Genomic DNA, 23,394 nt, shown 5'->3' on the forward strand with positions numbered 1-23,394 from the left:
CGTTACATGACAACAGAAAGAATAGAACGATAGCGATACTAACAAGTGTAACAATACACAACCCTATACGCAACTTGAGGCCTGAGGCCTGCCCTCGGTGCCGAAGGAGAAAGGAGACTGAAAAAAAATGCACAATACGAACACAAAAAGATTAGATATTCCTCTTCCTCTTTATCTTTAGATGTTTCTCCCGGACATGGCGCCACGCACTATCGCGCCGCATGTCGTGGACGGTTGGATCTGCGCGTTTTTGATACTCGCAACCTTGCCAATGGCATCTATTTAGCGCGTTTTGAGCACCTGACAGATGTTTGCTTGTGAAATGCTTCTTTAAATCACCCAGTGACCCTTTAAATACGCAGGGCTTATTGTTTTCGTCAAGCCAGTCGCAATGAAATGTAGTGGACGACGAGCAGGGAGTTTCCTGTGTATAAGTTTTGCGACGACGCCCGGAACTCAGGTAAACGAGTGGATTATGGCGAGAGGGATCTTGTGAGTGAATGGATGGCGAAGGTGCCATATGCAGGGCTGGCTGATATAGAAGACCAGCTGGTTGCGAGCCATGCTGTGTCCCAAAATCAGGGGCGAGTGATTCGGGGTAGGAGCTGGAAGACGCAAGACCTGTATTGGGAGGGACATTTTGCGGTAAGTGAGGCCTGTATATGGGGGTACTTGTGAGCAAGATGGCTACTCGTAGATAATGGTGATGGACGTACGTTGGCAGTGAGCTGGATGGTGGGATATTGTTCCTTGTTACCGTATTGTGGTAGGAACTGTGGAAGCTTGGGGGGTTGTGGAAAGGGACGCCGTAACCCATGTATTGGTTTGTGGTGTTGTGATTTGGTGAGTTAGCAATGAGCGAATTCCCTGTGGGAGCGAAACTCTTGGCCGATGTTGATGAGCCAGGAAAATCAGTCTGACCGGGGAAACTAATCGCGATGTGAGATGTCTGTTATAAAGGAAGTAGTAGTAGACTAACCGTGAATCAAGGATTGGCGTTGTATTCGGATGATAGTGATGATATAAACGTCTAGATACTATGAGCTCGTCTTCGGGGGTCGTCGAGCTCTGCGACATTGAGTGAGACGCCTTTGAGAATGATCAGTGTGATGTAGAAGGATAATTTGAAAAATACTACCATGTCGGTGGCGGGGAGAGGCGAAATAGACATTGTGACATAGTGTTGCTCGGTTATTTGCTGAGTATTCTGGCGTGCTTGTCCTGTAGAATAGCAATGAGGAGATGCAAATATAAATAAGTAGGAACCACTGATACCAAGATTTGAGGCATTCATCGATGGGTAAGGGTGGGACATTATGGTAGAGTATTGGTATTGCTCAGAAGGCTGCTGAATGTGGTGTGTTTGTCCTGTAGGTGAGAAATGGCGAGATGTGATACCGGATATTGGGGCAGTCGACGATGGGTAAGGGGCGGACATTCTGGTAGAGTATTGCTCAGAAGGCCGCTGAAGATAGTGTCTTTGTCCTGTAGAAGAGCAATGAGTATGTGCAGAGATGATGGGTAGGACCCACTGATACCATGCATTTGGGAAGTCGGAAATTGGTAAGGAGGGGGAGGCATCATGGTAGAGAAGCGCTCAGGTAGCTGTCTAATACGATGTGCTTGTCCTGTAGAATGAGGGGATGCAAAGATAAATAGGTAGGACAAGGGAAGGTGAACCAGGTGAGTCTGCGACAGAGGCCTTAAAAGCGGGCAGAACGGCCACGATCAATGCGACCAGCCAACCGAGTAATTTGAACATGTCCTTCTAGAATATCTCCGACCAGACCCAGCCAACGTCAAAGAGGATGCTGTAGCGATTGTCCACGGATAGGCGTATGTTGGATAAAGGGGGAAATGGTGGTATCACCGCCATGGAACACATGTTCTTGACGGGCAGAGTTTAGCATAGTTACTCCGGCTACTAAGAGTCCGATGGAGATCGGAAGGGACGCTGGGGTCCCATAGTTGAGAAGGTCTTCTCCTACATGGGATTTCATCATAAAAAAGGGTTAGCCAGTAATAAACGGCGGGAACTGGAAACTAGGATCTATGTCCCTCGATCGATTGGAAGATGGCGGAGAAACAGCTGAATTTGAAGTTGTGGTACTACACTTAATGCAAATCAGTCAAATTAGAGGTAGCGGATTTTTGTGGGTGATTGTGGGTGGGTAGTACTGTGAGTGGGAGAAAGCAAAGAGATAAAGACGCTGATGAGTCTGGTTATTATGTGTTCAGTCTTGTGATAAGCCTCGGCAAGGGAAAGGACATGTCCGAGCCTTTTGATTGGCATGGGAGTCGGGTCATCGCAGCACAACTATGATCAGCTAGATATTTCTCCAATTTGATTGATCAACGTGGATGAGGCTCAAGGTTTTTTTGTTTAATTTGTGGCGGTGGGCAACTAGTTGGCACTACGCATGTGCCCATTGCTCGAGCTTGATCTAGTTGAAGTGTGTAAGAAGTATCATGTGGGCTTTTGAGAGGTCGTACCTAAAAAGGACTGTTCCTTGTAAATAAGTCTATTATTACCAACCCAGCGTTGGATAGTACTCGCCTCGGCTAAGTTCGCGGCGAGCAATCGGTAGAAAATTAGTAACACCTTGGGGTAGTAGTCATGATCGACGATCGCGGTTGTCCTCGTCTCTTCCTATGTGTAGAAAAAAAACGACTCAGTGAAAATTTCAGTTGGCAATCACTTAAGAGGCGTCGATCATTTAATATCATGGATCTCCAACTCAGACTGACATCGTCATTGCCCACTTACTCTGCGAAGAATCGGTAAAACCATATACTGAACTATCAAAAAAACTAAAATATCAGACTAAATGCCAACGTAGCATACTACGTCTAAACCCACCCATCGAATTCAAAACCAACGCATTATGTCTCTGCCAGTCAAAAATAGATAGCTCAGCATGGAACATGCTCAAGTCGTAAAACCAGGTCTTGGAGATGTCTTATGAAAGCACCAGGGCCGCAGTTTGATCCCTAGCCTAGGGAAGACAGTCCTCCAAAGGAAAGAAAAACTTCCCATCGTACCTTCGACGAAGCTAGAACACAGAGCAAGTTGTATTATTAGTATCGCTTGCAGTGCTCAGGGATCCAATAATGACTTGAAAATGGTTGGCCCAGAGGCCTGAAATCGTGTCTGCGCTTTTCAGTCGATAATATCGATATTGTTATCCCCGGACTGCCTCGGACGGTCCGTGGAAGTTACCGGGGTGCTGCTCTGCTCCTACTAAATTCAGTCCATGGAAGTTCGAACTGGAAGATGGCACCCGATGTTAAGGCCTAAGGCCTAAGGCACCGAGGTATACACGGAATCAATATTGATAGCAAATTGATAATGATATAATTTATGTAAGCTCGACATGACGCGGAGACTGTTTACCCTTATTTATTTACCAAGTATGTATAGCCCTTTTTTATAAATACTGTCCGCTCGGGGACCTAGTACTAGTACGTGCCATGTGAGCGTATATGCGTTTGTGACAAAACATTACTGTGATCCTCGTCCAGGTAAGCGCGAGGACGTTAAGCGCCGTCTTGAGGTGTTTGCGTTTTGTAAGTGCTCATGCTGCCTTGGTTTTACGTGATCATTTGGTTCATGAGCTTTCTGGTCAGAAAGCCAAGGTTGGGAGATCACCGGCACCACAATAACAGTGCGAGCACAGGACTGGCCATGGCCAACACGTCTACCAGCCAATAGGGTAAATTGAAGGTCGTATTCTAGAAGACATGGCCTGCCAATCTGTCATCAACATATTTGAGTGGCGTGTTTGGAACAAAAAAACCAAGGGGCCGTTACAATGTCGCCGGAACATCACAACTTGGTTTGGTTGGCTCCTTCGAAGTGCTTTGAGTACAAAATATCGAAAGACTGCTGTGGTGGGCTACGTTGAATGTGAGGCTGTTAAACTTTGGCCTGCCCATTACATTGAAAGATTGACATCCCCATTATAACGGGAGACTTCCCGTATATAGGCGGACCAATAAGGAAAATCATTTTCCAAATTACGCCATTCGATGAATATTCTATACGAAAAACCAAATTTCCGTAGGTCAACGGAATATCATGCATCCATGCAGATGAATCGATGATATCTTATATATTCAGTATCAAGCATTGCAAAAAGTAATGGACGACGAAGATTAATCTGCACTCAATCATATTGCAGCTGACGTACTGGTGGGAGTCCAGCTGACTCAACAAGAATTCAACGCATCAACAGACAACCACGATGACAATACCTTTGCCGTGCGTAGCTCCGAGCCTTCTCAATCCACGGATGAGTACCTCCTGGTCTCCCGTGGTAAGTTATGAGACTGGTGATCATTGATATTGTTCAAGTTGACGAGGAAATCTGAGTCTAGTTGTGGGCAGAAGCCACAAGTCCGCCAGCCGGTTCTACCAATCCGGTTCTGTCCGACGAAGCCTCATGCGGCAGAATACGGCAGAATGAGGCAAATGTTGACAACAATCTGGATGGTACTATAGCTCAGTACTCAGTACTAGTCCGGCAAACACTGTCCAGAGTCCAGATACTCTTTGCATCCAAGGTCGCGACAACCAACTCCCAAACTATCTTATTCACACAAGTGTAGAACATGCCAGATTCTCTTCGTTACCATAATCATCAAAAGGCCGTGGTCAATGGAAAGCGTCATGCATACATGCACACCAGTGCCCAGCCTGGCATCAGCATCGATGTAGCTGCTGATTAGAAGCCAATTTTACATGGGCACCACCAATCGCACCTCAGACTCAGAACATCGATGATGATCTTGTGCCATAGGTCCTGGATCCATATCACTTGATGGGATCGATGCAGCTTTTGCCCTACAAGCCTGTCGACCAAAGTTATTCCACTCGAATCTGTTGACAAGATCATGGTCGGACGATGGACAGTAAAATGCGGACATGCTAAAACTTTTTACTTGGCCTCTTTACCAACTCCTTCACCATCTGCTCTTCGGGCCACACGACTTGAATAACACTCAACCCAGTTCCACTCAAATATTTGCCTGCCATTGGCCAACTCATGAAAGTGTTCATGGCCTGCTTATCTTCAACTCCAATGACAAAGACCCTCGAGCCCGACTTTTTATATCTCTAGCCAGATCTTTCTGTCATACTTACACTGATTAGACTTGCCACACTGGTACTCAACGCGTACTCTGCTCTTGCAGAAGGTTGGATGGTGTGTAAGCCAAGAGCCCTAACCAGCGATATGGAAGGTGGTCAGTACTATAGTGGTTGCCGAATGTTTCATTGAACATTAATGAAACACGCAGTCAACATGCATAGACGGTGTGATGGGTCTGCCTGCGCAGACTGCGCCGCAGAACATTAACACTTCCATCTTTCATATCAGGAATGCCATGCCAGTATCACATACAATTGCAGCTGTGATCGCTCGATTATATGCTCACAATAGGAATGAAACGAAGCAATTACAGCCACAGTGGTCTCACCGAAACTTCTACCATTTTTCGAGAGGGGCCATGCTGACCGGCAACTCGGAAGTGAGACGCTCGGCCTTACTTTTCGGCTGCGACCGGCGCTTGAGCTGAAAGGTGTATGATGTTGACAGTAGACCAATCGTGATGTAATTAGTGTGGTCAGGTCGTCACCCAAATGTTCGTCGTCGCGCGCGGTGCTTGCAGTGTGGGGAATTAAGTTCGCCTTGCTGTGACGCTAACGGTGGGACTTGGGTACTACTAGTGCGTCTTCGCCATCGTCGTGTATTGCAGTGTTCCGAATAGCCACAAGCAGGGCCGCATGGGGCGATACAACTTGAAGGCGCATTACGCAATGTACATTGCCACGACTTCCATTATTGAATATTGTAACGTCGGACTTTTCATGCACGCTAACTCCTCACATCACGATCAACTTCGTATGTAATTTGCATGTTCGACTCTGCATTTTCTTATGGGTGTGAGCAACAAAACGTGTCTTGAATAGTTGGACTATCTCCGTGAATGCCCAGCATGCGAAACCATGAGGCTGCCATATGTTGATTAGTCGCTAATAGGTGCAGACTTTTATTGTCTTTCGCACGTAAAACTGATATTAATGTTGCACGTGTCTAGGTGCATGCCTACAATGATTCCAGTTATCTAATCGTGGGCAGCATGCTTTTCATTTCTGGGGGTTGCCAGCTGGCATAGGTTCACGACTTCCCCGGTTATTGGCATCTACCTTGTAGGTTCGGCCGGTCAAGGCTTTGCTCATTAACGATCTTTGCCTTAGTTCTGCTGTGTAAACCCTTCTATTGCTGCCTACTAAGGACTCTTCTTTGTACTGCATTGGATCTGTGCTTTGGAACTGGGTGAGCCCTTCGTGATTTCTGATACAAATGCGTGGAAATTTATCTTAACGTGAACGATTAAAGCTCTCCGTGGTCTTAAGGAGGCTCAACCGACTCGTGGTGCTGGTGAGGCTGGATCAGGCTCTCCGGCATGCATCAAGTCTTGACCCTAAATAGTAAACGGAGCTTCATTTGTCCTGCGCCCTATCAATTTCAACCACTCGTAAGGCTGATCTATCATCTGGCTATTGCCCCCAAAAAACACAATGCCTACGTTGAGGTCACGATCTTGGCATGATACTCACAGGACGGGGACCTCTTTATCCGCACGGGAGAACTTTTTCGAGTTTTAAGCTTGCCTACTCAGGCCCTGCCGTTAGGAAGCAAGTATACGCATGTACTGTTCAATTTACAGATGGCCATGCTCCCCGTGAGCTTCTATGCATTGGCTCCGTGCTGTCCCCTCCTTGCGTTAGCCAGGCCTTCTCCTTGCTAACCTAATGTGATCTAAGACTCGTCGCTTAAGCAAGTGCAGGCATACAAGCGCAGGGGCTGGCTTCTACCATGATTTAAGGACGAGGATTCCAACTGTCACAACAGAACAATACTCCTCTCCAGCTCCCCACCCCTCACCGACTACCTACTCCCAATATCAACATGACTGACGTTCTTGGTGTTCTTGTCATCGCCCGTAATGGTGACCGCACAGAGTACTACCAGGACCCCAACACCTATGAAAGCGCCTACACCGAAAGCACTGCCCTTGGTGCTGTAAGTCACTGGTGTACGGCCCAAAAATTTCCTAGCTGATGCAGCTTCACTACAGGCCGAGTCTCACCAGCTCGGATCATTCCTTCGATCCACTTACATGTCCTCGTCTTCTCCTTCATACATCGCGGACATGAAAACCGACCTCGTGGACACCCATGAGGTCCACGTTCATGCCAAGGCTGGCGGTGAGGGTCCCGTGGTCTTTGACTCTGCTATCGCCCTCCTTCAGGGTCTTTTCCCTCCCAACCTTGCTAACAAGATTGTTCTTGCCAACGAGACCACCGTCGTTGCTCCTCTTGGCGGTTACCAGTACGTTCCCATTGAGACTGTCGAGCCTGGTAACGACAAGTCCCTTGAGCCATGGACCGACTGTCCGGTAAGCAATACAATCCGGACCTGGGGAACCAGAATCTCACTATGACCTGTAGGCTTTCGAGCAACACATCGCTGATGTCTACTCATCTTCTGAGTTCCGGGAGACCGCAAAGGCTGCTGCTCCTTTCTTCGGTTCTGTCAGGGATTACGTTTTCGGCCGCCCTACTACTCTTGAAAATGCTGTAGGTTACGCCTCTCATTCTTTGATACATATGCTGATTACCTTTATGAGATAGTGGAATGTGTGTGGTCATCTAACTTAGATACCTGATGTCGGGCTGAACTTCTTCTAGATTTACGACTACATGTCGACTGAGCTCTCCCACAACAAGACATACGCTCACCGCCTTCCCCCCACGTTAGTTGAGCAGGCTCGTGGTTATGCTGACTTCCACGAGAACGCCATCTTCTCGGACAAGGATGTCGGTGGTATTGGTAACTGTGAGCCGATTTCGATTCACGTACGCTGTCCACTACTAATCCTGTTGTTGTTCAGTGGCTGGCCGCACAATCCTCCACACGGTCTTGAGCTCCCTCACACGGATTGCATTTAACGGCGACCCTCTACAGTTCCTCCTCATTGAGACTTCCTACCACCCTTTCATCTCTCTATTCCACATGCTTGAGATGACCAAGGAGAACCCTGAGATTGCCGCTATCCGTGCGTATGATCTCACTTCAATGCATTCAGCCGATTGACGCGGGACTACAGCGAACTATGCTTCTGCTCTTGCCTTCGAGCTCCGTCGCGGACCTGCCCCTGAAGACCGTGACTTCATCAGGATCAAGTTCAAGAACGGCACCAGCGGCGGCTTCGAGACCTACCATGCTTTCGGCCACAGGTCTGACATTGCTGCAACGGAATTCATCTACAGGATCGAGGTAGGCACCTGCGCTACTTTTTGAATTTGCTCGTCTCAATACCACTGTTCCAGAACTACGCCATTACTAGCCAGAAGCAATGGGCTGCTGCTTGCAGCGCAGGTCTTGAGGATGAGTGGCTCCACATTGGCACCCAGAACGCGATTTCCAGCACTATCTTTGCCGTCCTGGCTGCTGTCTTCCTTCTCGGCATGTTCATCCTCTCCAAATTCGTCAAGAGCGCCCGTGCCAGGGCTCAGAACACTCGCATTCGCCTTGCTGACGATGAGGTAAGTCGGCCGCACCTATCTCAGAGCCAGTACCCCAATTACGGAACCCTTTCCAACGTCGGTCCTGGTATCGTGCCTTTCTGAATCGTGCTGACAAACTGTCATTTCTTCTTTCTTGTTCATAATAGAACGTCGTCGCTCAGTCTGCTTCCATGAGCGAGAAGCAGCGCCTTCCCTTGTAAGCGCGGGTTTAGTAGGGTCGGAGAGGTTGAAAAATATCTTCACTACGTGCTTCAGCGGGGGGTCGATTTCTTGTTTGATTGGTATTTGGACTGCATCGCATTTTCTCTTTAGACTCTTGCCACATTTTTTCTTCTCGTTTGCAATATGACTGCTGTGTAGTTTACCATATGGGACTGGGTCTCCATAGTTATGAAAATTCACTCATTTTCTCGGACCTTGCTATAACGTTGTGACTCCGGGATTCTTTGTAAGTATCGGCGTATCGCTGCCAGACTTGCCAATGCAAAACACTGAGCGTAACTGTCTTTTCTGGTCCAGCGTTCAAAGTTTGATGAATAATTCAGTCATCTTATCAGGGCGCAGTGCCTACAGACTAGACTCATAACCGGTCTCTACTAATGTTAAGTGTTTGACGTAGTAAGAGGGTAGACCTTGCAATACTTATAGGGAGTCTGCTCGGTGAAATTCAGCCAATTAGCTTGCAGCCACGTAAGCAAATTTCCCTGCAGTACCACGCATGTGGTCATGACTCATATCAGACTTCTCAGAAGCTTGGTTTCGTACTAACGACTTCGACTGACCCGCAGGTATTCATCCGTGTTTACTTCTCAACATGACCAAAATTTCTCGCTGTCACGTAGTATGAATTCGATGGATACTTGGCCTTTCCGAGTCTCTGAGGCAGACTCGACGTCCGTAAGTGCTTCCTTAGCCATTCAGTGTTTTCACATTCTTCCACTGTCTGATGAATCAATTGTATACACTTATCATTTGACACGAGGTCGTTTGGACGCTCGTGTGTGATTGAATTTCTTGCTTTACCAGCAAGATTGATAATCTTCTCTCTGAATCATGTTCATTTTTACTACATGCACTGTGTCTTGACGGGATGCTGACGAACGTTTACCATAGGTCCGGACCATGATAATCTCTGCCAGCGCAACGTGCCTATCATCCCAACATACGTACGGAAATATCTGGCAGTGGTGCGGATGTGGCAGTGATTCAGAGTGTACCTGGCATCCTCTTCGGCACTGTCTACCTGTTTTGGCATCTGCAGAATTTCAGCTGGCTATAGTTGGGCTACAGATGTGTACGATTACGCACCAAATCAATTTATTGCATTGCCTGTAATTTGTCTTGCGCCCTGTCAGACATGTCATGGCCAGCACAGTGCGCCTCGGTTACTCTTAGACGCAACTCTCGCTTGCATCTTCGCCAGTGGCTATGAGGGTTCTGGCTTAGATCTCTTGCCCTGTACCACGTTGTGTCCCCACATTTAGAAAGCTAACCAATAACGGAAGTCCTTCTGATCCTTCCCTGATACACGAGGCAGGGTAGCCGGTTCCGCATGCCCTCGGAGAACGGCTACATATAGCTATCGGCAACTACACGAGCGATCCATTCTATCAGCTCATCTGTTCCCTACACCCAGCACCGATTTCTTCGTGCACTCCCTGCATCTACGCTCGTGTTTATTGTATAACTGCTAGATTATGATGGACATCGACATGGATTCTCCAGTCGGTCCTGTGATCGTGACGGACTACGATGAATCGCATAGCCACGGAATTTCAGTGAGATAACATTGACGCCGAATCAGTTCTCAAGGAAGTTCTGACGCTCGTTATATTATAGGTATATGGCGCCGAGTTCGATCTCTGTGAGCTTCTACAAACACTGACCTTGTCGAAAGGCAAGACCAAGGTAAGCATGATCCCCTCCCCGTCACACATAAGTTTGACTCCGCAATGGAGAAAGGCTCCCGAAAACGATCCAACCCTCCCTGCTGTCCCTTATGCCTTGCAAAGGGCAGGCGAGGACGCTGCAAACACAGAGGATCCAGCGTACCATGTGAGTGCAACTCAAATCTTTGCAATTCTCACCATCAAACTTACGACTCATCTAGTCCGACGCGGAATCATCAAGTTCAAAGTCCAGCTCTTGCGACCTCCCAACCACAACCACAACCACAAACAGCACCAACCACCCACCCACCTCCTCTATCATAGTTCCTCGCTCTCCACTTCCCGCATGCCACTTCCTCCAATCCATCCTCGCTTCACTCGCCCCCGAATCCCACGTGCTCTCTCCATTCCCTTACCCCTACCCCACGTCATCACAATTCCGGACCACGGGAGGCGAATACCTGGAGACGATTCTCACTCATCGTGCCCTGCTCAGTGCATTTCCCCCTGCACACCGAGGCTGTGCGACTGCCTTGCAGGAAATAGCAAGAGCAGTAGAAGTGAGGGCGTGGCGGGCTGATCGTGAATCAGATGCAGAGGCAGTGGCGACTCTGAGGCAGGAAGCATTCCTAACCTCCGCGTGGCTTTAAAGAGTTAATATCATTACGTGCTGCGGGTCAGCCGTGCACACTTTGAGTGCTATATATGCGTAGCACCCTTTCAGAGTAGTCGGATCAAAGACAATTATGTCCATATTGAACATTTAAACCTCTTCCAGGGCGGCCAGTATAGGTTGAGTGAGAAGCGCCGGTTTTACCTCACTTGACATGCCGAGAATTTATTGTCTGGCAACGTTGTGTGGCCGCGACCCCGTACCGAGGGAGTCGCCGTAGTGTAACTAGAAGTCAAGAGAATTGATAGTGTCAGCGTCGACATCGAGAGAGAATTTTCATACCTGCTGGGGCTGTCCTTGAGTGTAAGTGTCACGCGGGTGCGAGGAAGTTACGTAAGTACTGCTTACATAACGAGCAAGAGGGCGATGGTCAAGCAGAGAGAAGAGGAGAACTAATAGACTCGTGACCAGTCTGACGTACGTCACATGAGAGTGGGGAATTTTTGACGTAGTCAGACTGGTCGATCTCGGAGAAATTTGGCAGGCGAAGCACGGAGTTCGAATTTTAGCAGGTGCCGATTGTGCCGGGTGTCGTCATTGTACAGACACTATACTGTTTTGCTACATCTCTATGTTATGACCATGAGTTTCAACGTTCAACATTGGTTCTCCATCTCGGTGCTAACCTCGTCAGTAACTAGCGCAATGTGTAACAGGAGGTCCACCACTGTCATCCGCATGCTACGGAGTATTTTTAGCAAGGATATAATCTTTTCCTCCTTGCTGAGGCTGCGAGGGTCCACTGTCCATGCTAAAGATTCCGGTGGCAGGGCATACTGCAGTGGGGGACGCCTGCCAAATCTCTCCGAGATCGACCAGCCTGGCTACGCCACTCAACTTGTCCGTGGTTATATAAGCCAGGCTGGTCCCGAGCCTAGAGAACTAACCTAACTAACAATCACCAAATAACCCATTCTAATTCAAGGCCATGCCTTCCATGACTAGTAGGGAGTCAATGATCATGCCCAGACAGGTCACTGCGTGATTCTATTGGTCAAACTACTGAACAACGGTTATGATTCAGGAAGGTAAGCGCACAGCCTCTTCAAGGTCCTCTCCCAGGTCTCAGTAGCCGTGAGCGCGTGGAATAAATCATATTCGCCTGTCTTTTTCTCTTCTTTCTCTTCCTCAGCGTCCGTGCGTATGCCTTTCCTTGCTTTACGTGCCCGGGCAATTTTGTTCTTCACTTGACGATGTTTATCGTCTTCGAGCACTTCCAAAGAGTCCTCCACCAACTTCCAAATCTGGGGATCCATCCAGTCCCGCTCGAAATGCACAAAACGATCCAGAAACGTTCTCTTCTTCTCGCCACATGTCACAGGGTCTACAGTTGCCCATTCGTCGAGGAGGTGAGATGACGCGGCCAGCAGAACTCCATTCTCGTAGCGAAGACAAACCCACACGAGAACCCACACGAATGACTCCAAATCATGACGATACAAGTGTGCAACTTCGCCTCGTTGACCCTCAGGGGTGAGGAGATCAAGCGCCATGAACGGCACTGTGCCCGTGCGCTCATTGCCCATAGGACCCGCGTTAATCTTTAACGACGATAGATCGTAGTCATTTAAGACCCCTGATCCAGCGTCCGTCTTTCTTGTAGCACATCAGATTGCCAGGACTGACATCCAAATGATAGACTCCTCCCTTCCAGAGAGCAATGTGGCCTGAACACGCTATTTCAGTGGAGAGTCTCATAAAATGCGACGAGCCACATACATAAGATACATTGCTGCCAAACATCGAACAATTCTATGCCATAGAGCGCCGTGATGGGGTCGAGCTTGCGGAACACGAGAATGTAAAGCACGCGGCTACCCTTCTTCGCTTCTGGAATCCCAAGCGCTTCTCGTACTGCGCGGGTCAGATTGGGGAACCTGCAGTACCAAAGCAGCTGAGGAACATGGCCCTCCACGTCCGATTCCTTTGCGGCAATCTCGTCAACCTTTTTCAAGATTTCCGGCTCGCTAATGCGGTCCTCTTCTGCCCAAAAATTTTTGGCCACCATCCTATCTTTCTTGATATCTGGAAATTCTGCGGAGAGCTTTTCGCTAGTGACAGGGAACACGTTGGTTGCGCGTCCTTTTAACCCGTAGTGAGTCACTCTCTCTTTGGAGCTGGTGTGAATCACGAGATCCACGCCACCAAGGTCGGCTTTGTGCACGCCATCTTTTACAACCACGCCATCAAGTGTGGTTTTGTGCACGCCCTCCTCCACAACTTCCTCGAATTGCGTGTTCCGACCCCAGTCGCCAAGGTTGAAACGTTGTAACGCGTATAACAGCACCATGAATCGGGGGAGATCCTTCATGAAGTTGATGCCCGAGCTTTGAATAATCCCCTGTCGATCATAATACCAGATCCAGACGATGTTATCTACAGAAGCAAACGTAAGAACGCAAGCATTGGACGAACGAAACAAAACACACCGACGATGATCAGATTGAGGAGGTGAGTGACTGCAATATTTGCTGCAAACATTTCAGCAGCGTAGAGTGCTGTCTGGACAGTCACATCTAGCGGGCGGTCCGCGTCCGTGTTGGTGGTCTTGGCTCGCTTGGCGGCGGATTCCTCATCATCCTCAGCCTTGCGCTTGGAGCTTCCGTTCGTGTTCTTGACTACATTGTCACAGTTCGAACGGCGCGGGGCTGTGCTGATTTAGTTTGAGCCCTGAATAGCTAATGCATGGCTTACGTGGAAGGTCGGGTGCAGGTTGTTCGGCTTGGATCTGCAGATCTGACACTCCAGTCGCGGGGCCGGCAGACGCCTCCCGCACGGGCACCTTCCGATATTCTGGATAGGTAGGTGTATAGTTTTCCACTTTATACGAAGCCGGGGGCCCCTCCAGCGCAAAATTTGGGGTTCTCTTGAATTCGATCGAAGCGAGCACATCTTTCCAAAAAATTCGCCCCCCTTTCGGTTTTTTTGCTGCATTCTGGACCCTGTGGTCCCAGGGTGGGTTTGCTGCATCTGAGGACGCCTCCTTCGAGCTTTTCGAAGGAAGGATGAAGACGTCGGGCATCCGTTTCGATTTCTCAGTCTGGTGCTTTTGGTATATAGGCATATCATTGCGCTGACAGATCATTTCCAGGTCGCTCGAAGTAACACGCATTCCCTCAACGGGGATCTCTTCAAGACAGGCAAGCGCGGTATTCGTCGCCTTGATGAAAGGCGCGTAGGACTTGGTTTCAATCATCGGCAACGAGCTTGCGATCATTATGAGCGCGCCATTCCCCCAAACAATGAAAGAGCACTCACTAATCCCTAAGACTTTGCGCGATGTCAGAAGATCGAAATATTTGGCCGGGGTTTTTTTCCTTAGTGGAAAATTTCCCATTGCAAACCTGTAGAACGGCATCGAGACACTCGTCCAGTAGTTCGGGCTGTGGAGTCTCCGGATCGTTAGAAGCACGCTGCAGGAGGTCTCCTAGCATCACGTCGATATTGCATGTCTTAGTTTTCTCAATGTCCCGCTCAATCCATGGGCGGATTTGATTGATCCTTGCATGAACTTCAGGTGGCAATCAAATATGACAGGAAAAAAACTCACTTGGCGCCGATCAGGCCAATGTGGTCACTGGCAGCGGAAGCCCCACGGCTGAGTGGGGTGGATTTGAGGTTAGAAACATGAGATGATTGATTAGCGCGTGGCGGAGTAGATGCCAAGTTTGGCTGGTCGGGTTGTGCTTCGCCAGGGGACATGGCAGTTAAAGTTGACTCGAGTAACGCAACTGGGTGTTAATGCTCACAGGTGGTAAAGTGAGAAAGGTGGTGGCTGTTAGAAAGAAGAACGAAGTGGGTCCCATTTATCTGATCAGCCAATGTGGCGAAAGGTAGTCGCGGAGTATGATTGCGTTGTGGACTTGTGGTGGTTGTGGTATTGGTGTAGTTGATGTTGTCCTATTTAGGGAAGGGCCAGGTGAAATTGACGCGCGCCTGCCGCGGCCGTGACGCGCCTGGAATTGATAGTGTCAGCGTCGATATCGAGAGAGAATTTTCATATCTGCTGGGGCTGTCCTCTAGCAAATGCTGTTGAGTTGCAAGTGTGACACACCCTGCAGCAGTTCTAGCACGTACTTATTCGTGTGGCTGTGTGGAACGGGAGCGAGGAAGTCCTGCTTACATAATTGGATTGATCGGCATACATTTCACAGTTAGCCGATCTCTTTCCTTGGTGAACGAGAAGGTTTGTGCAATATTAATGAGACCAAGTTGCGTCACGGTCGGTTCACCACCCAGATCAATATTGGTTTGAGATGTAGCAACTTCACAATTGCAAGGACACTCCACAAATCCAAATTTTCCCACTCTGCCACCGCCCCTGCCCATGTGATTACTGATTACTACTTTAATGCTTCGAAAGCGCTAGCGAGGTTCTATCTTGACCTCAGACCAACATCCCAAATTCGATCCTGGACGTTATCATGACAAGCGTTTTACCACCCTTTGTTCAGGCAGCATCAGGCTCACTAGGAGCAGCGAGCGCCAATGCGCTGACGTACCCACTCGATCTCATCACCACCCGCATTCAGGCCACGGAAAAGGGCACATCCATACGCAAACAAATCCATACCTATGGACTATCGTCGTTATACGACGGCATTGGGGCAGATACCAGTGCTACCTTACTTTCAAGGTCAGTAGCTTCTGCATTCTGCGTCTTAAGATGTTGTTCATAATTGAATATTGAATCAGCTTTCTGTATTACTACGTGTATTCCTTCCTGCGAGCACTCGTTGTTCGCGGAAACGGAAAATCAAAAGCAGCCATGTTGTCTCTCCCACAGGAGCTTGCAATTGGTTACCTATCAGGCATTGCTAGCAGATCCATCACGACACCTCTCAATCTCGTTACGGTGCGCTTGCAAACCGCTCGTGTGAGCGATGATTCTTCACCACAAGGAGGAACGTCACGGTTCACGGCAGTTTGCAAACAAATACTTCGGGAAGAAGGGTTGCGGGGATTCTGGAAAGGTTTGGCTTTCAAGAAGCACTCTGTCGTCCATCAGAACTTACGACAATGACCATAGGGTTCTCGTCCAATTTTGTGCTTTCGCTCAATCCCGCAGTCACGCTCTATCTGTTCCAGCAGTACAGAAGTGTAATGCTGAAGGGGAAAGAACGCGCCTCCCCACCCCCAGGCCATTCCTTCGTAGGGGGCGCGCTTGCAAATTCCATAGGTGAGTCACACCTCTCCATTGCTGTTGTTTGATAAGTGTTGATACGCGATTCACGAAGCTGTCATTATGTTATACCCGCTGCTACTAGCAAAGACTGTCGTACAAGCTTCTCGTAGATCTAATTCAACCAACAATTCGTCACAGGGCCCGTCAATAAGGTCATCACTACAAGGAATATATACCACTGGCGGATTCTTCGCCTTATACCGTGGTCTCGGGGCGCAGTTGTTCAAGGGCATACTGAGGCAAGGAACAGCTATGATGGTGAAACAGAGGTGACTTACTGGCCCTCTCCATCAATGCACGCACTGAATTTATTACTTACTTCACCAGGATCGAACAGCTAGTCGTACAGGCCTATCTCAGACAGAGAGCACTGCGTCGCATCCAATATAAGGGTTAAATAGGCAGACCAAAAACTTCATTTTTATCTCAAGTGCTGATCGCGACCTTGCGTAATATACTTTATTAAATGTAAGTATTTCAAAAAGGGAGGGTGAGTATAGTCCGAATATAGCTAAAAGTCCTCTGGTCAGAAAAAAGCTTAAAGGGACAGCCACTTGGAAAGCAGAGACGGGAAGTAGGGATTCCCGAGGCCAGTAACGGGATCCCAACCTTTAGTTGTATTGAATCCCAGAGTGCCACACCCTGGATTCGTTCCATTGGTAACATCCTTAAAGCCACCAACGAAATCAGCGGAGTAGATCTTAAAACGATATCAGCGATCAGTTGAAATTAGAAAAGTGATGCACGACGCACAGCGGGGTTGATGAACCCAAGAGGTGGTTTGCCCAGCGAGATACGAGCATCGTTCACCATGGTCAAGATAGAACCGACGACAGGCGAAGCCGCGGACGTTCCGTACACAAGCGAGAAAGTACCGTCGACAGCAATGACGTAGTTTGCTCCGTTAGCAGCGAGATCGGGATACGCACGAGACTGTAAGAATGGTCGACCTTGTCCTTGACTAAACTTAAACTATGAAGAGACATACCCCAGTAGAATTGTAGATATCCTTTGAGTACGAGATCGGCTCAGCTGCTAGATACCCTTCGACCGCTGCCTTCTGATACAAGGGCATGCTGAAGTAGTTGCTGAATCCACCGCCAGAGTAAATGACTTCCTCGCACGCATTTTCGGGCTCCCATACAGACTGGCCAGGGCTAACTTGGGTGGCACCGACCGCAGTGACATACGGGCATGAAGCAGGGAAGCCAGGATTGAAGATTTTACCGTCCCAGGATTGAGAACCTGGAATAAAATAAGTCAAGGGTTTGATGATATTGAATAATATGCAATTTTACCGTCAGGATTTAAACAGTAATCCCCGTTGCCTGCAACACCCGTGTCTCCCGAGCTAAAGAGGAAAGTGACGCCCATGAGGCCAAGCTTCGCGTACTCATTGCATTGACGAATAGCATAGGCGGGAGAGAGGTCGGCCTCATTGTATCCATAGGATGTGGAAATGACGTTTGCAGGCTTGACAGTTCCGCACTCCTCATTACCTGCATCATGCAGCTGAATATGATTAGAATATGGTCAAGTTCGAAAACTCACCGGTGTATCCGCCACTAGCGGTGTCAGGATAGACGGGATCCTGGGTGGGATCATCACCGCCGTCGTAAGTGCAGTACGTTCCATCCAGTGCATCAAGGAAGGTATTGAAAGAACCACCTAAATATCAATGCAATCAGCATTATATGTTGAACCTACTGGTCGTCTCCATACCTTCAACCGAATCTCCAACTTGGTAAAGAGTGATCTTTTGTTCTTTTGTTACCAAGGTCATGGCGTACTCCAGATCGAGGTCGGATTCCCCATTGTAATCAAAAGAAGGGTCAGAACCCTCGATGACGCCTAACACGACCAACTTAGTCAGTCGTCCGCTGCGAATGATAAGTTGTAACGGTACCTCCATCAATCGAGACCAGTGTAGGGGAGACACCTTCAAGACCAGTTGAAAAATTCTTCGCGAACAAGTCAAGATCAGACTGCAAATAGGACTGTGGGGTGTATTCCACTTTGTGGTCGGTGAGTCCCTAGCACAGTCGCACGAAGAGAGTAGACGTACCGATTCCATAGCTGTTTTTGTCCCCGGCGACTGGCTGATACCAAAGTCCATAGAGAGCCCTCAAGCAAATTGGCGTGATCTGCTTATCACAATCCTGAAGTTGATCAAAAATGGTTCCAATTTCACCAGACGTCTTGGGAGTGCTACCCTGACCAGGTTGGCCAATAGGGACTCTGGTATATTGATTTTCACGCTTCCGCGGGACCTTGGCATCAAAATGTATGGTAGGAGTTACAAAGTCAACGTGCGGGATCACATGCTCCGGCAGATGGTAACTGTCACAGGCTGTAGCCAAAATTAAAATAAGCTCAATAAACGCTATGACCACGAGACTAACCGATATGTTTTGTGCCGGTTTCGTGATCGTATACGTGATAGTCGGCAAGCAAAAGATTTTCAGCCTCTTCGACAGTAGAAGCCACTTCGAGCCACCCCTTGGTGGGAGAGAGTTTGATGCGGTGGGGTTCTACACCGCTTCCGATCAACCATGAGCGCACGGTCTCTATGGATTCGGCACTGGGGGCAAATTTGGCAGCAATCTGACTTGGAGACCAGTGCTTGCCATAATTGGATGAAGCAGGAAGTGACACCTCGTAGAGAAATGCTTCAAGATTCTCCATGTTTGACTGGGAGAGCGCAAATCGTAAGGGGACCGACACAGAGGAATCCAGTTTTCGTGTTCGGGTCCATCCTGCGGGTATATGAGAACGTCGTTCGTGAACCTGCCAAGGAGAGAGTGTGGGGTCGGCAATCGCACTAGCGGCGAGGCCGAGTATAAATGAAAGGACTGGTAAAAGGAAAGAACGCATTGGCTGTAAGAGCAAAAAAACAACAACAAGACGAGGGACGGCGCTAAACTCGGTAGAAGAACTTCATGATTAGTTTTATAGTCAACCGAGCTATAAAAATATCAGTCCTATTAAGTACAAACCTAAGGAAGCTAGCGACGTACGTGATCACTATACGTTCTCTTTCTGAAATGCATCAGATCTTGATATGACATATGATGGACGCATGGATGCATGATGGCCCTACCCACCACGGAGGTGCCAAGAGGTCGTGGATAAGACAACGGTCAATGTTAGCGGCCATTTCTGAACGTGAGCGGCACGGTAAGCCGATCGAAGGATGTCATAATAGGTGCTGACTTTACTTCTCGAGTTTCAACGTCGCAACCCAGAAGCCACATGAGCGTATTAAATACATATGTATATACTATCTACTCCCAAGCTCCGCCATATTCTATGTACCCGATGCCTGCGTCAAAATCAGGTCGTCAAAGTCGTAAGTCTTCGTCTAACAACCACATGCAAATTGCAATTTGGACCCTTCAAGCTTCATTGCTGCCCAATGCTGGTCATAGCATCTCCCAAGGTGGCAAAGAATGCCTCGGAGCCTAGGAGCTCCACAATACCTGCGCGTTCGAACATTTCTCGAGGACCAGAACGGAGGTGAGTTACAAAGAGCTCGACGCCACGATTCTGATGGAATGAGATAAAGCTGTTTCAAAGTCACGTAAGCTCTTACCTGATACGTCTCCAACAGCTCATGGAAGATCTGCACTGCAGAGGCATCACACGTTTCGACGTCTGCCATGTGGAATACTAGTGTGCTTGCGGCTTGTCTCCTTGGCTCTTCTGAAGGGTGAGTTCTTTCTTGGCCATACAATTCCAGTCTACGAAGACGTTCTTTCAACTGTGCCGTGTTAGCTTTAACACGTATTGAGCTTCGTCTGCATTCAATAAGATGATAGAAACGCACCAAAATCTAAGCTCTCTCTGATACGGATGATTAATATGCCAGGAACATCTTCAGCGCCCGGATTGTCAGTAATGGGTCCCCATTGATCAGTGCCAGGAATGCGTCCCTGCAACACCGTCTGAGCGCCTGAATATGTTATAGGTAATGACATACCAGTATAATCATTCGTGTGTGCGAGGAGCGCTTGATAACAAGTAGCAAAGAGATGATGAGGCTGACAATGATGCCAATCTCGATATTCCAGATGACAGATAGCGAGAAAGTGAGAAACATCATTGCAAGGTCCGTCCAGGCTCGGATCCTTGATGCCAGTCATCAGCACCCTGAGGTTATACAAGACAACCTATCGCACCTCCAATAATACATTAGGTCATGGGGGACCTCGCTGAACAGTGATATCACAAAGAGGCAGATGCTAAAGACAAGTCAGTGCCACAGACCAAGCGAAGATGAAAGGGATATACATCGAGGCCAAGACACATCTTGGTAGGTAGTATAGATACGGGAGAAGGAAGAATGTCGACAACAATGTTATGCCAGCAGTGACAAGGGAGGCCAATTGCGTGCGCGCACCAACATCGCCATTAATCTTCGACCTTATGATTGAACCAAATGCTGGCAATGTGCCAGGAACGAAAGATCCAAAAAGGTTTGCAGCCCCAAGTGCAACGAGTTCACGGTTCGGACTGATAGAGTAGCCAAAGCGATCGGCATTCTGTTTCGCTGCGACAGTACTATCCAAAAAACCCATGATGGTTATCAAACTGATTGATGTTAATAAAGGCATTCGTGAAGGAAACTATCCACATACACTGCAGTCGAAGTCGTTCCTCTGATGTAGCCTATTGATTGTTTCAGCGGAAAGCTAAAGAAATGACCGCCAGTTTGGATAGGTATTACGCCGAGGATAGCGACACCTTTTTTGTCCCAACGCAGATAGCCTGAGATAACTATACAAACCAGTCAGAGAGGACCAAAAACAAGAAGACGAGGGGCATACTTGTAGAGAGCACAACAACGAGCAGGACTTCAGGGAGCCGTTCGATCCACCAAGTTCGTCTGAAGTAACCTTTGAAAGTTCTCATGAATATGAGCACGAACAACGCCCCGAAGCTGACCAGCGTCGTCGGTTGGTGGAAATCACTCCATGAGAATTCTAGAAGAAAAATTATCTTGTCCAGGGTTGACGCGGGATTCATCTGTTTCTCTAGGGCAGCGAGGCCAAACATAGGTATTAATTGTTCTCTGTGATACAACTTGAGCACTTCGTGAGTCATCTTTGTTTAACGATTGTACGCACACCGCAATGACAACCGCAACTGCAGTCACGAATCCTCGGAGGAGCGCACGACTGAGGACAACATCTAGGAAGCCCAGCCGAAAGAATCCAAGCATTGACGCAAACAGGCCAACCTACAAAGTTATGATTTATGATATGGATGTCTTTTTGAGCCAATGTTCCAGCCCCAATTGAGAATATCATTACTTACCTGGAAAGTGATGGCAGTGGAAACTGCAATACCGACGGCATCGGCGTCTTCAGGACGAACATGATGATTCCCACGACGATAATCGGAAACCGCCTGTCCGACGAGGAGTGAAAGCGCAGCTTCTGGAGCAACATTGAGTTGTCTTGACGTTCCCAAAAGACTGTACATGATCGGCGGTAGGGCAGCAGCGAACTAAGAATACATGAATATTGTATCGAAAAGACACGAAGGAGCGCACCAAACCAGTTGTAGGACTTAGCTGAGCAAGCGAAGTTCCATAACTGACAGATTGGGGAATGAGCATAGCCGCAAGAGTGACTCCGGCTAGAAGATCGCCACTCAAGCTGGCGGATATGAGCTCGTGTAATCAAAGTTCCCGTGTGTACTCACAGGGAAATTGAATAGTCAGGTATCCATGCGGTGGACGGAACATAGTATCGAACTCGTTTCTTAAGCATCGAGTTCCTCTGGTTGGTGTCCACTGGTAACTTGACACCTGTACTTTCTTCCATTAGTGGGTCTATGAAATGCTCACAAGTGCTCACCAGAAGCAGAAGTTCGCATAGAAGAAGAGCCGTACTGGACGCGAGTCATATGACCTGCCTCAACGTCGTTTGGATTTACGAGGGGTGCTCGTTCTTCTCCACGAACCATGCCTGGCAAGGATGAGACGGAAGTGGTTGTTGACAAGGAGTCAAACCGTGAGACGGGTTCTGTGGGGTAACCTCCACTATGCCGCATCATTGCTGAGCGCTGAGCCGCTATATTTTCTGAATGGTAAACAATCGTGACTGCGGGTCACCGTGTCATCCCAATAGCCGCTCCATTTCAAATTTTATGTGTGACCCCAACGGGCCGAAGCGGACAAACTCAATTTATCATCAATGCTTACATGATTTTAGTGTACTATGTAACTTAAATAGGATAACCCATGGTCGGTTCCGAGGATACTGTAGGCAGTCATACACAAGTCTAATACGGTGCGTGCAAGTTCGCTACTACTTTTAAATTCTGGAAAGTCAGGTGTATAACCACGAGCGTCAGTTGTCAATTTGACAAGCTTATGACGGCGTAACTTTGCCCACATGCAGCAGGAAGCAGCATCAAAACACCCCACACGCACCGCAGCTGCAGCAGTAAGACCCTAACAATCCCTCTAGAAAAGCCCAGGCCGTGTTCAATTTAATCACCATCAACCTCCGGTGAAATCGCGATGTTGCAGTTCATTCAACAACAACCACACCTCTTCGAACATTTGGAAATCATACGGATGTGATAGTATATGCTGTAGCAGTCTTCCGAAGTTCCCAGACAGACGACGCCTGATCAATTACCAGTTCGTGAGACGACATTTCGTCTGTTGGACTAGTACTTGAACTGGTGTCATGTTGAAGAGGTTGCGCGTCACGAGATGGGCAATTCACAGCAAGTGGTGGTTGGAGCACAGAGCTCAAGCGCTCATTGCCTGGCATGGAGAAACAGAGGAACCTCTCCACCAAACCATTTGCGCAGCCCATCCTGAATGGATCCTCACGCCAACCTTTTTCCCAGTGGAACAGTACTGGTCACTGCTTCATCAGATAGAACGGGTAAGCTATGGAACACGAAAACGTAGCATCAGGGAACGTGTCGCAGGCTTCCAAGGGTCACACTGGATGACGCCCGGTGGCATACGCCTTTTCTTGGAAGGCGATTGAAAGGATCCCGCCATATGTGAGTGGGATCCACCGACCTG

General features: G+C 48.4%; 7 protein-coding genes across 7 annotated transcripts; 3 read left to right on the forward strand and 4 right to left on the reverse strand.

Moving 5' to 3' along the window:
* Positions 1 to 151: 151 nt before the first annotated feature.
* F5147DRAFT_840930 (uncharacterized protein) lies at positions 152 to 1,438 on the reverse strand (the record flags this gene model as incomplete). Its single annotated transcript, XM_041444336.1, has 5 exons — positions 152 to 656; positions 717 to 929; positions 980 to 1,089; positions 1,139 to 1,221; positions 1,276 to 1,438. 5 exons carry the CDS (start codon positions 1,436 to 1,438, stop codon positions 152 to 154), a joined length of 1,074 nt encoding a protein of 357 aa, XP_041286298.1.
* Positions 1,439 to 6,894: 5,456 nt separating this feature from the next.
* F5147DRAFT_724404 (histidine phosphatase superfamily) lies at positions 6,895 to 9,019 on the forward strand. The gene is made up of 7 exons (XM_041439042.1): positions 6,895 to 7,088; positions 7,144 to 7,464; positions 7,517 to 7,645; positions 7,757 to 7,904; positions 7,960 to 8,124; positions 8,176 to 8,345; positions 8,399 to 9,019. Exons 1-7 carry the CDS (start codon positions 6,975 to 6,977, stop codon positions 8,696 to 8,698), a joined length of 1,347 nt encoding a protein of 448 aa, XP_041286299.1. The 5' UTR covers positions 6,895 to 6,974; the 3' UTR covers positions 8,699 to 9,019.
* Positions 9,020 to 10,296: 1,277 nt separating this feature from the next.
* F5147DRAFT_780206 (uncharacterized protein) lies at positions 10,297 to 11,135 on the forward strand (the record flags this gene model as incomplete). Its single annotated transcript, XM_041442419.1, has 4 exons — positions 10,297 to 10,374; positions 10,436 to 10,504; positions 10,559 to 10,651; positions 10,707 to 11,135. The coding sequence occupies 4 exons, from the start codon at positions 10,297 to 10,299 to the stop codon at positions 11,133 to 11,135; spliced, it is 669 nt and encodes a 222-aa protein (XP_041286300.1).
* Positions 11,136 to 11,905: 770 nt separating this feature from the next.
* F5147DRAFT_724413 (uncharacterized protein) lies at positions 11,906 to 15,220 on the reverse strand. The gene is made up of 7 exons (XM_041439043.1): positions 14,709 to 15,220; positions 14,417 to 14,659; positions 13,853 to 14,364; positions 13,588 to 13,806; positions 12,878 to 13,534; positions 12,781 to 12,825; positions 11,906 to 12,734 (listed from the first exon to the last, which is right to left on the reverse strand). Exons 1-7 carry the CDS (start codon positions 14,858 to 14,860, stop codon positions 12,172 to 12,174), a joined length of 2,391 nt encoding a protein of 796 aa, XP_041286301.1. The 5' UTR covers positions 14,861 to 15,220; the 3' UTR covers positions 11,906 to 12,171.
* Positions 15,221 to 15,339: 119 nt separating this feature from the next.
* Positions 15,340 to 16,740, forward strand: F5147DRAFT_643394 (mitochondrial carrier domain-containing protein; the record flags this gene model as incomplete). The annotated part of the gene is made up of 5 exons (XM_041433120.1): positions 15,340 to 15,794; positions 15,854 to 16,131; positions 16,188 to 16,337; positions 16,396 to 16,612; positions 16,671 to 16,740. The coding sequence occupies exons 1-5, from the start codon at positions 15,583 to 15,585 to the stop codon at positions 16,738 to 16,740; spliced, it is 927 nt and encodes a 308-aa protein (XP_041286302.1). The 5' UTR covers positions 15,340 to 15,582.
* Positions 16,734 to 19,498, reverse strand: F5147DRAFT_764386 (peptidase S8/S53 domain-containing protein). Its single transcript, XM_041440700.1, has 10 exons — positions 19,361 to 19,498; positions 18,746 to 19,307; positions 18,409 to 18,693; positions 18,250 to 18,357; positions 18,066 to 18,194; positions 17,895 to 18,011; positions 17,642 to 17,842; positions 17,332 to 17,588; positions 17,097 to 17,276; positions 16,734 to 17,043 (listed from the first exon to the last, which is right to left on the reverse strand). Exons 2-10 carry the CDS (start codon positions 19,215 to 19,217, stop codon positions 16,882 to 16,884), a joined length of 1,911 nt encoding a protein of 636 aa, XP_041286303.1. The 5' UTR covers positions 19,218 to 19,307; positions 19,361 to 19,498; the 3' UTR covers positions 16,734 to 16,881.
* Positions 19,496 to 22,473, reverse strand: F5147DRAFT_724421 (sulfate transporter family-domain-containing protein). Its single transcript, XM_041439044.1, has 13 exons — positions 22,205 to 22,473; positions 22,050 to 22,155; positions 21,898 to 22,003; positions 21,660 to 21,851; positions 21,470 to 21,582; positions 21,170 to 21,414; positions 20,981 to 21,119; positions 20,634 to 20,933; positions 20,522 to 20,584; positions 20,323 to 20,470; positions 20,170 to 20,275; positions 19,936 to 20,117; positions 19,496 to 19,889 (listed from the first exon to the last, which is right to left on the reverse strand). The coding sequence occupies exons 1-13, from the start codon at positions 22,401 to 22,403 to the stop codon at positions 19,746 to 19,748; spliced, it is 2,043 nt and encodes a 680-aa protein (XP_041286304.1). The 5' UTR covers positions 22,404 to 22,473; the 3' UTR covers positions 19,496 to 19,745.
* Positions 22,474 to 23,394: the final 921 nt, after the last annotated feature.

This window comes from Suillus discolor, assembly GCF_016758755.1.
Source record: "Suillus discolor strain FC423 chromosome Unknown F5147scaffold_101, whole genome shotgun sequence".
Lineage (NCBI taxonomy): Eukaryota > Fungi > Basidiomycota > Agaricomycetes > Boletales > Suillaceae > Suillus > Suillus discolor.

What these genes read in the sequence shown, in the direction of transcription:
- F5147DRAFT_724413 (XM_041439043.1), bottom strand. Translation starts at nt 14,860, where the DNA reads ATGTCCCCTGGCGAAGCACAACCCGACCAGCCAAACTTGGCATCTACT. An exon ending in CCTCAATCTGATCATCGTCG is followed by an intron (nt 13,535 to 13,587) that starts GTGTGTTTTGTT and finishes TTGCTTCTGTAG; the next exon opens with ATAACATCGTCTGGATCTGG. An exon ending in TTGGCAGCAATGTATCTTAT is followed by an intron (nt 12,826 to 12,877) that starts GTATGTGGCTCG and finishes TAGCGTGTTCAG; the next exon opens with GCCACATTGCTCTCTGGAAG.
- F5147DRAFT_724404 (XM_041439042.1), top strand. Translation starts at nt 6,975, where the DNA reads ATGACTGACGTTCTTGGTGTTCTTGTCATCGCCCGTAATGGTGACCGC. An exon ending in AAAGCACTGCCCTTGGTGCT is followed by an intron (nt 7,089 to 7,143) that starts GTAAGTCACTGG and finishes GCTTCACTACAG; the next exon opens with GCCGAGTCTCACCAGCTCGG. An exon ending in TGTCGGTGGTATTGGTAACT is followed by an intron (nt 7,905 to 7,959) that starts GTGAGCCGATTT and finishes GTTGTTGTTCAG; the next exon opens with TGGCTGGCCGCACAATCCTC.
- F5147DRAFT_724421 (XM_041439044.1), bottom strand. Translation starts at nt 22,403, where the DNA reads ATGATGCGGCATAGTGGAGGTTACCCCACAGAACCCGTCTCACGGTTT. An exon ending in TATGCGAACTTCTGCTTCTG is followed by an intron (nt 22,156 to 22,204) that starts GTGAGCACTTGT and finishes AAGAAAGTACAG; the next exon opens with GTGTCAAGTTACCAGTGGAC. An exon ending in GACCTAATGTATTATTGGAG is followed by an intron (nt 20,471 to 20,521) that starts GTGCGATAGGTT and finishes ACTGGCATCAAG; the next exon opens with GATCCGAGCCTGGACGGACC.
- F5147DRAFT_764386 (XM_041440700.1), bottom strand. Translation starts at nt 19,217, where the DNA reads ATGCGTTCTTTCCTTTTACCAGTCCTTTCATTTATACTCGGCCTCGCC. An exon ending in CAAAAACAGCTATGGAATCG is followed by an intron (nt 18,358 to 18,408) that starts GTACGTCTACTC and finishes CCGACCACAAAG; the next exon opens with TGGAATACACCCCACAGTCC. An exon ending in ATATCTACAATTCTACTGGG is followed by an intron (nt 17,277 to 17,331) that starts GTATGTCTCTTC and finishes CCATTCTTACAG; the next exon opens with TCTCGTGCGTATCCCGATCT.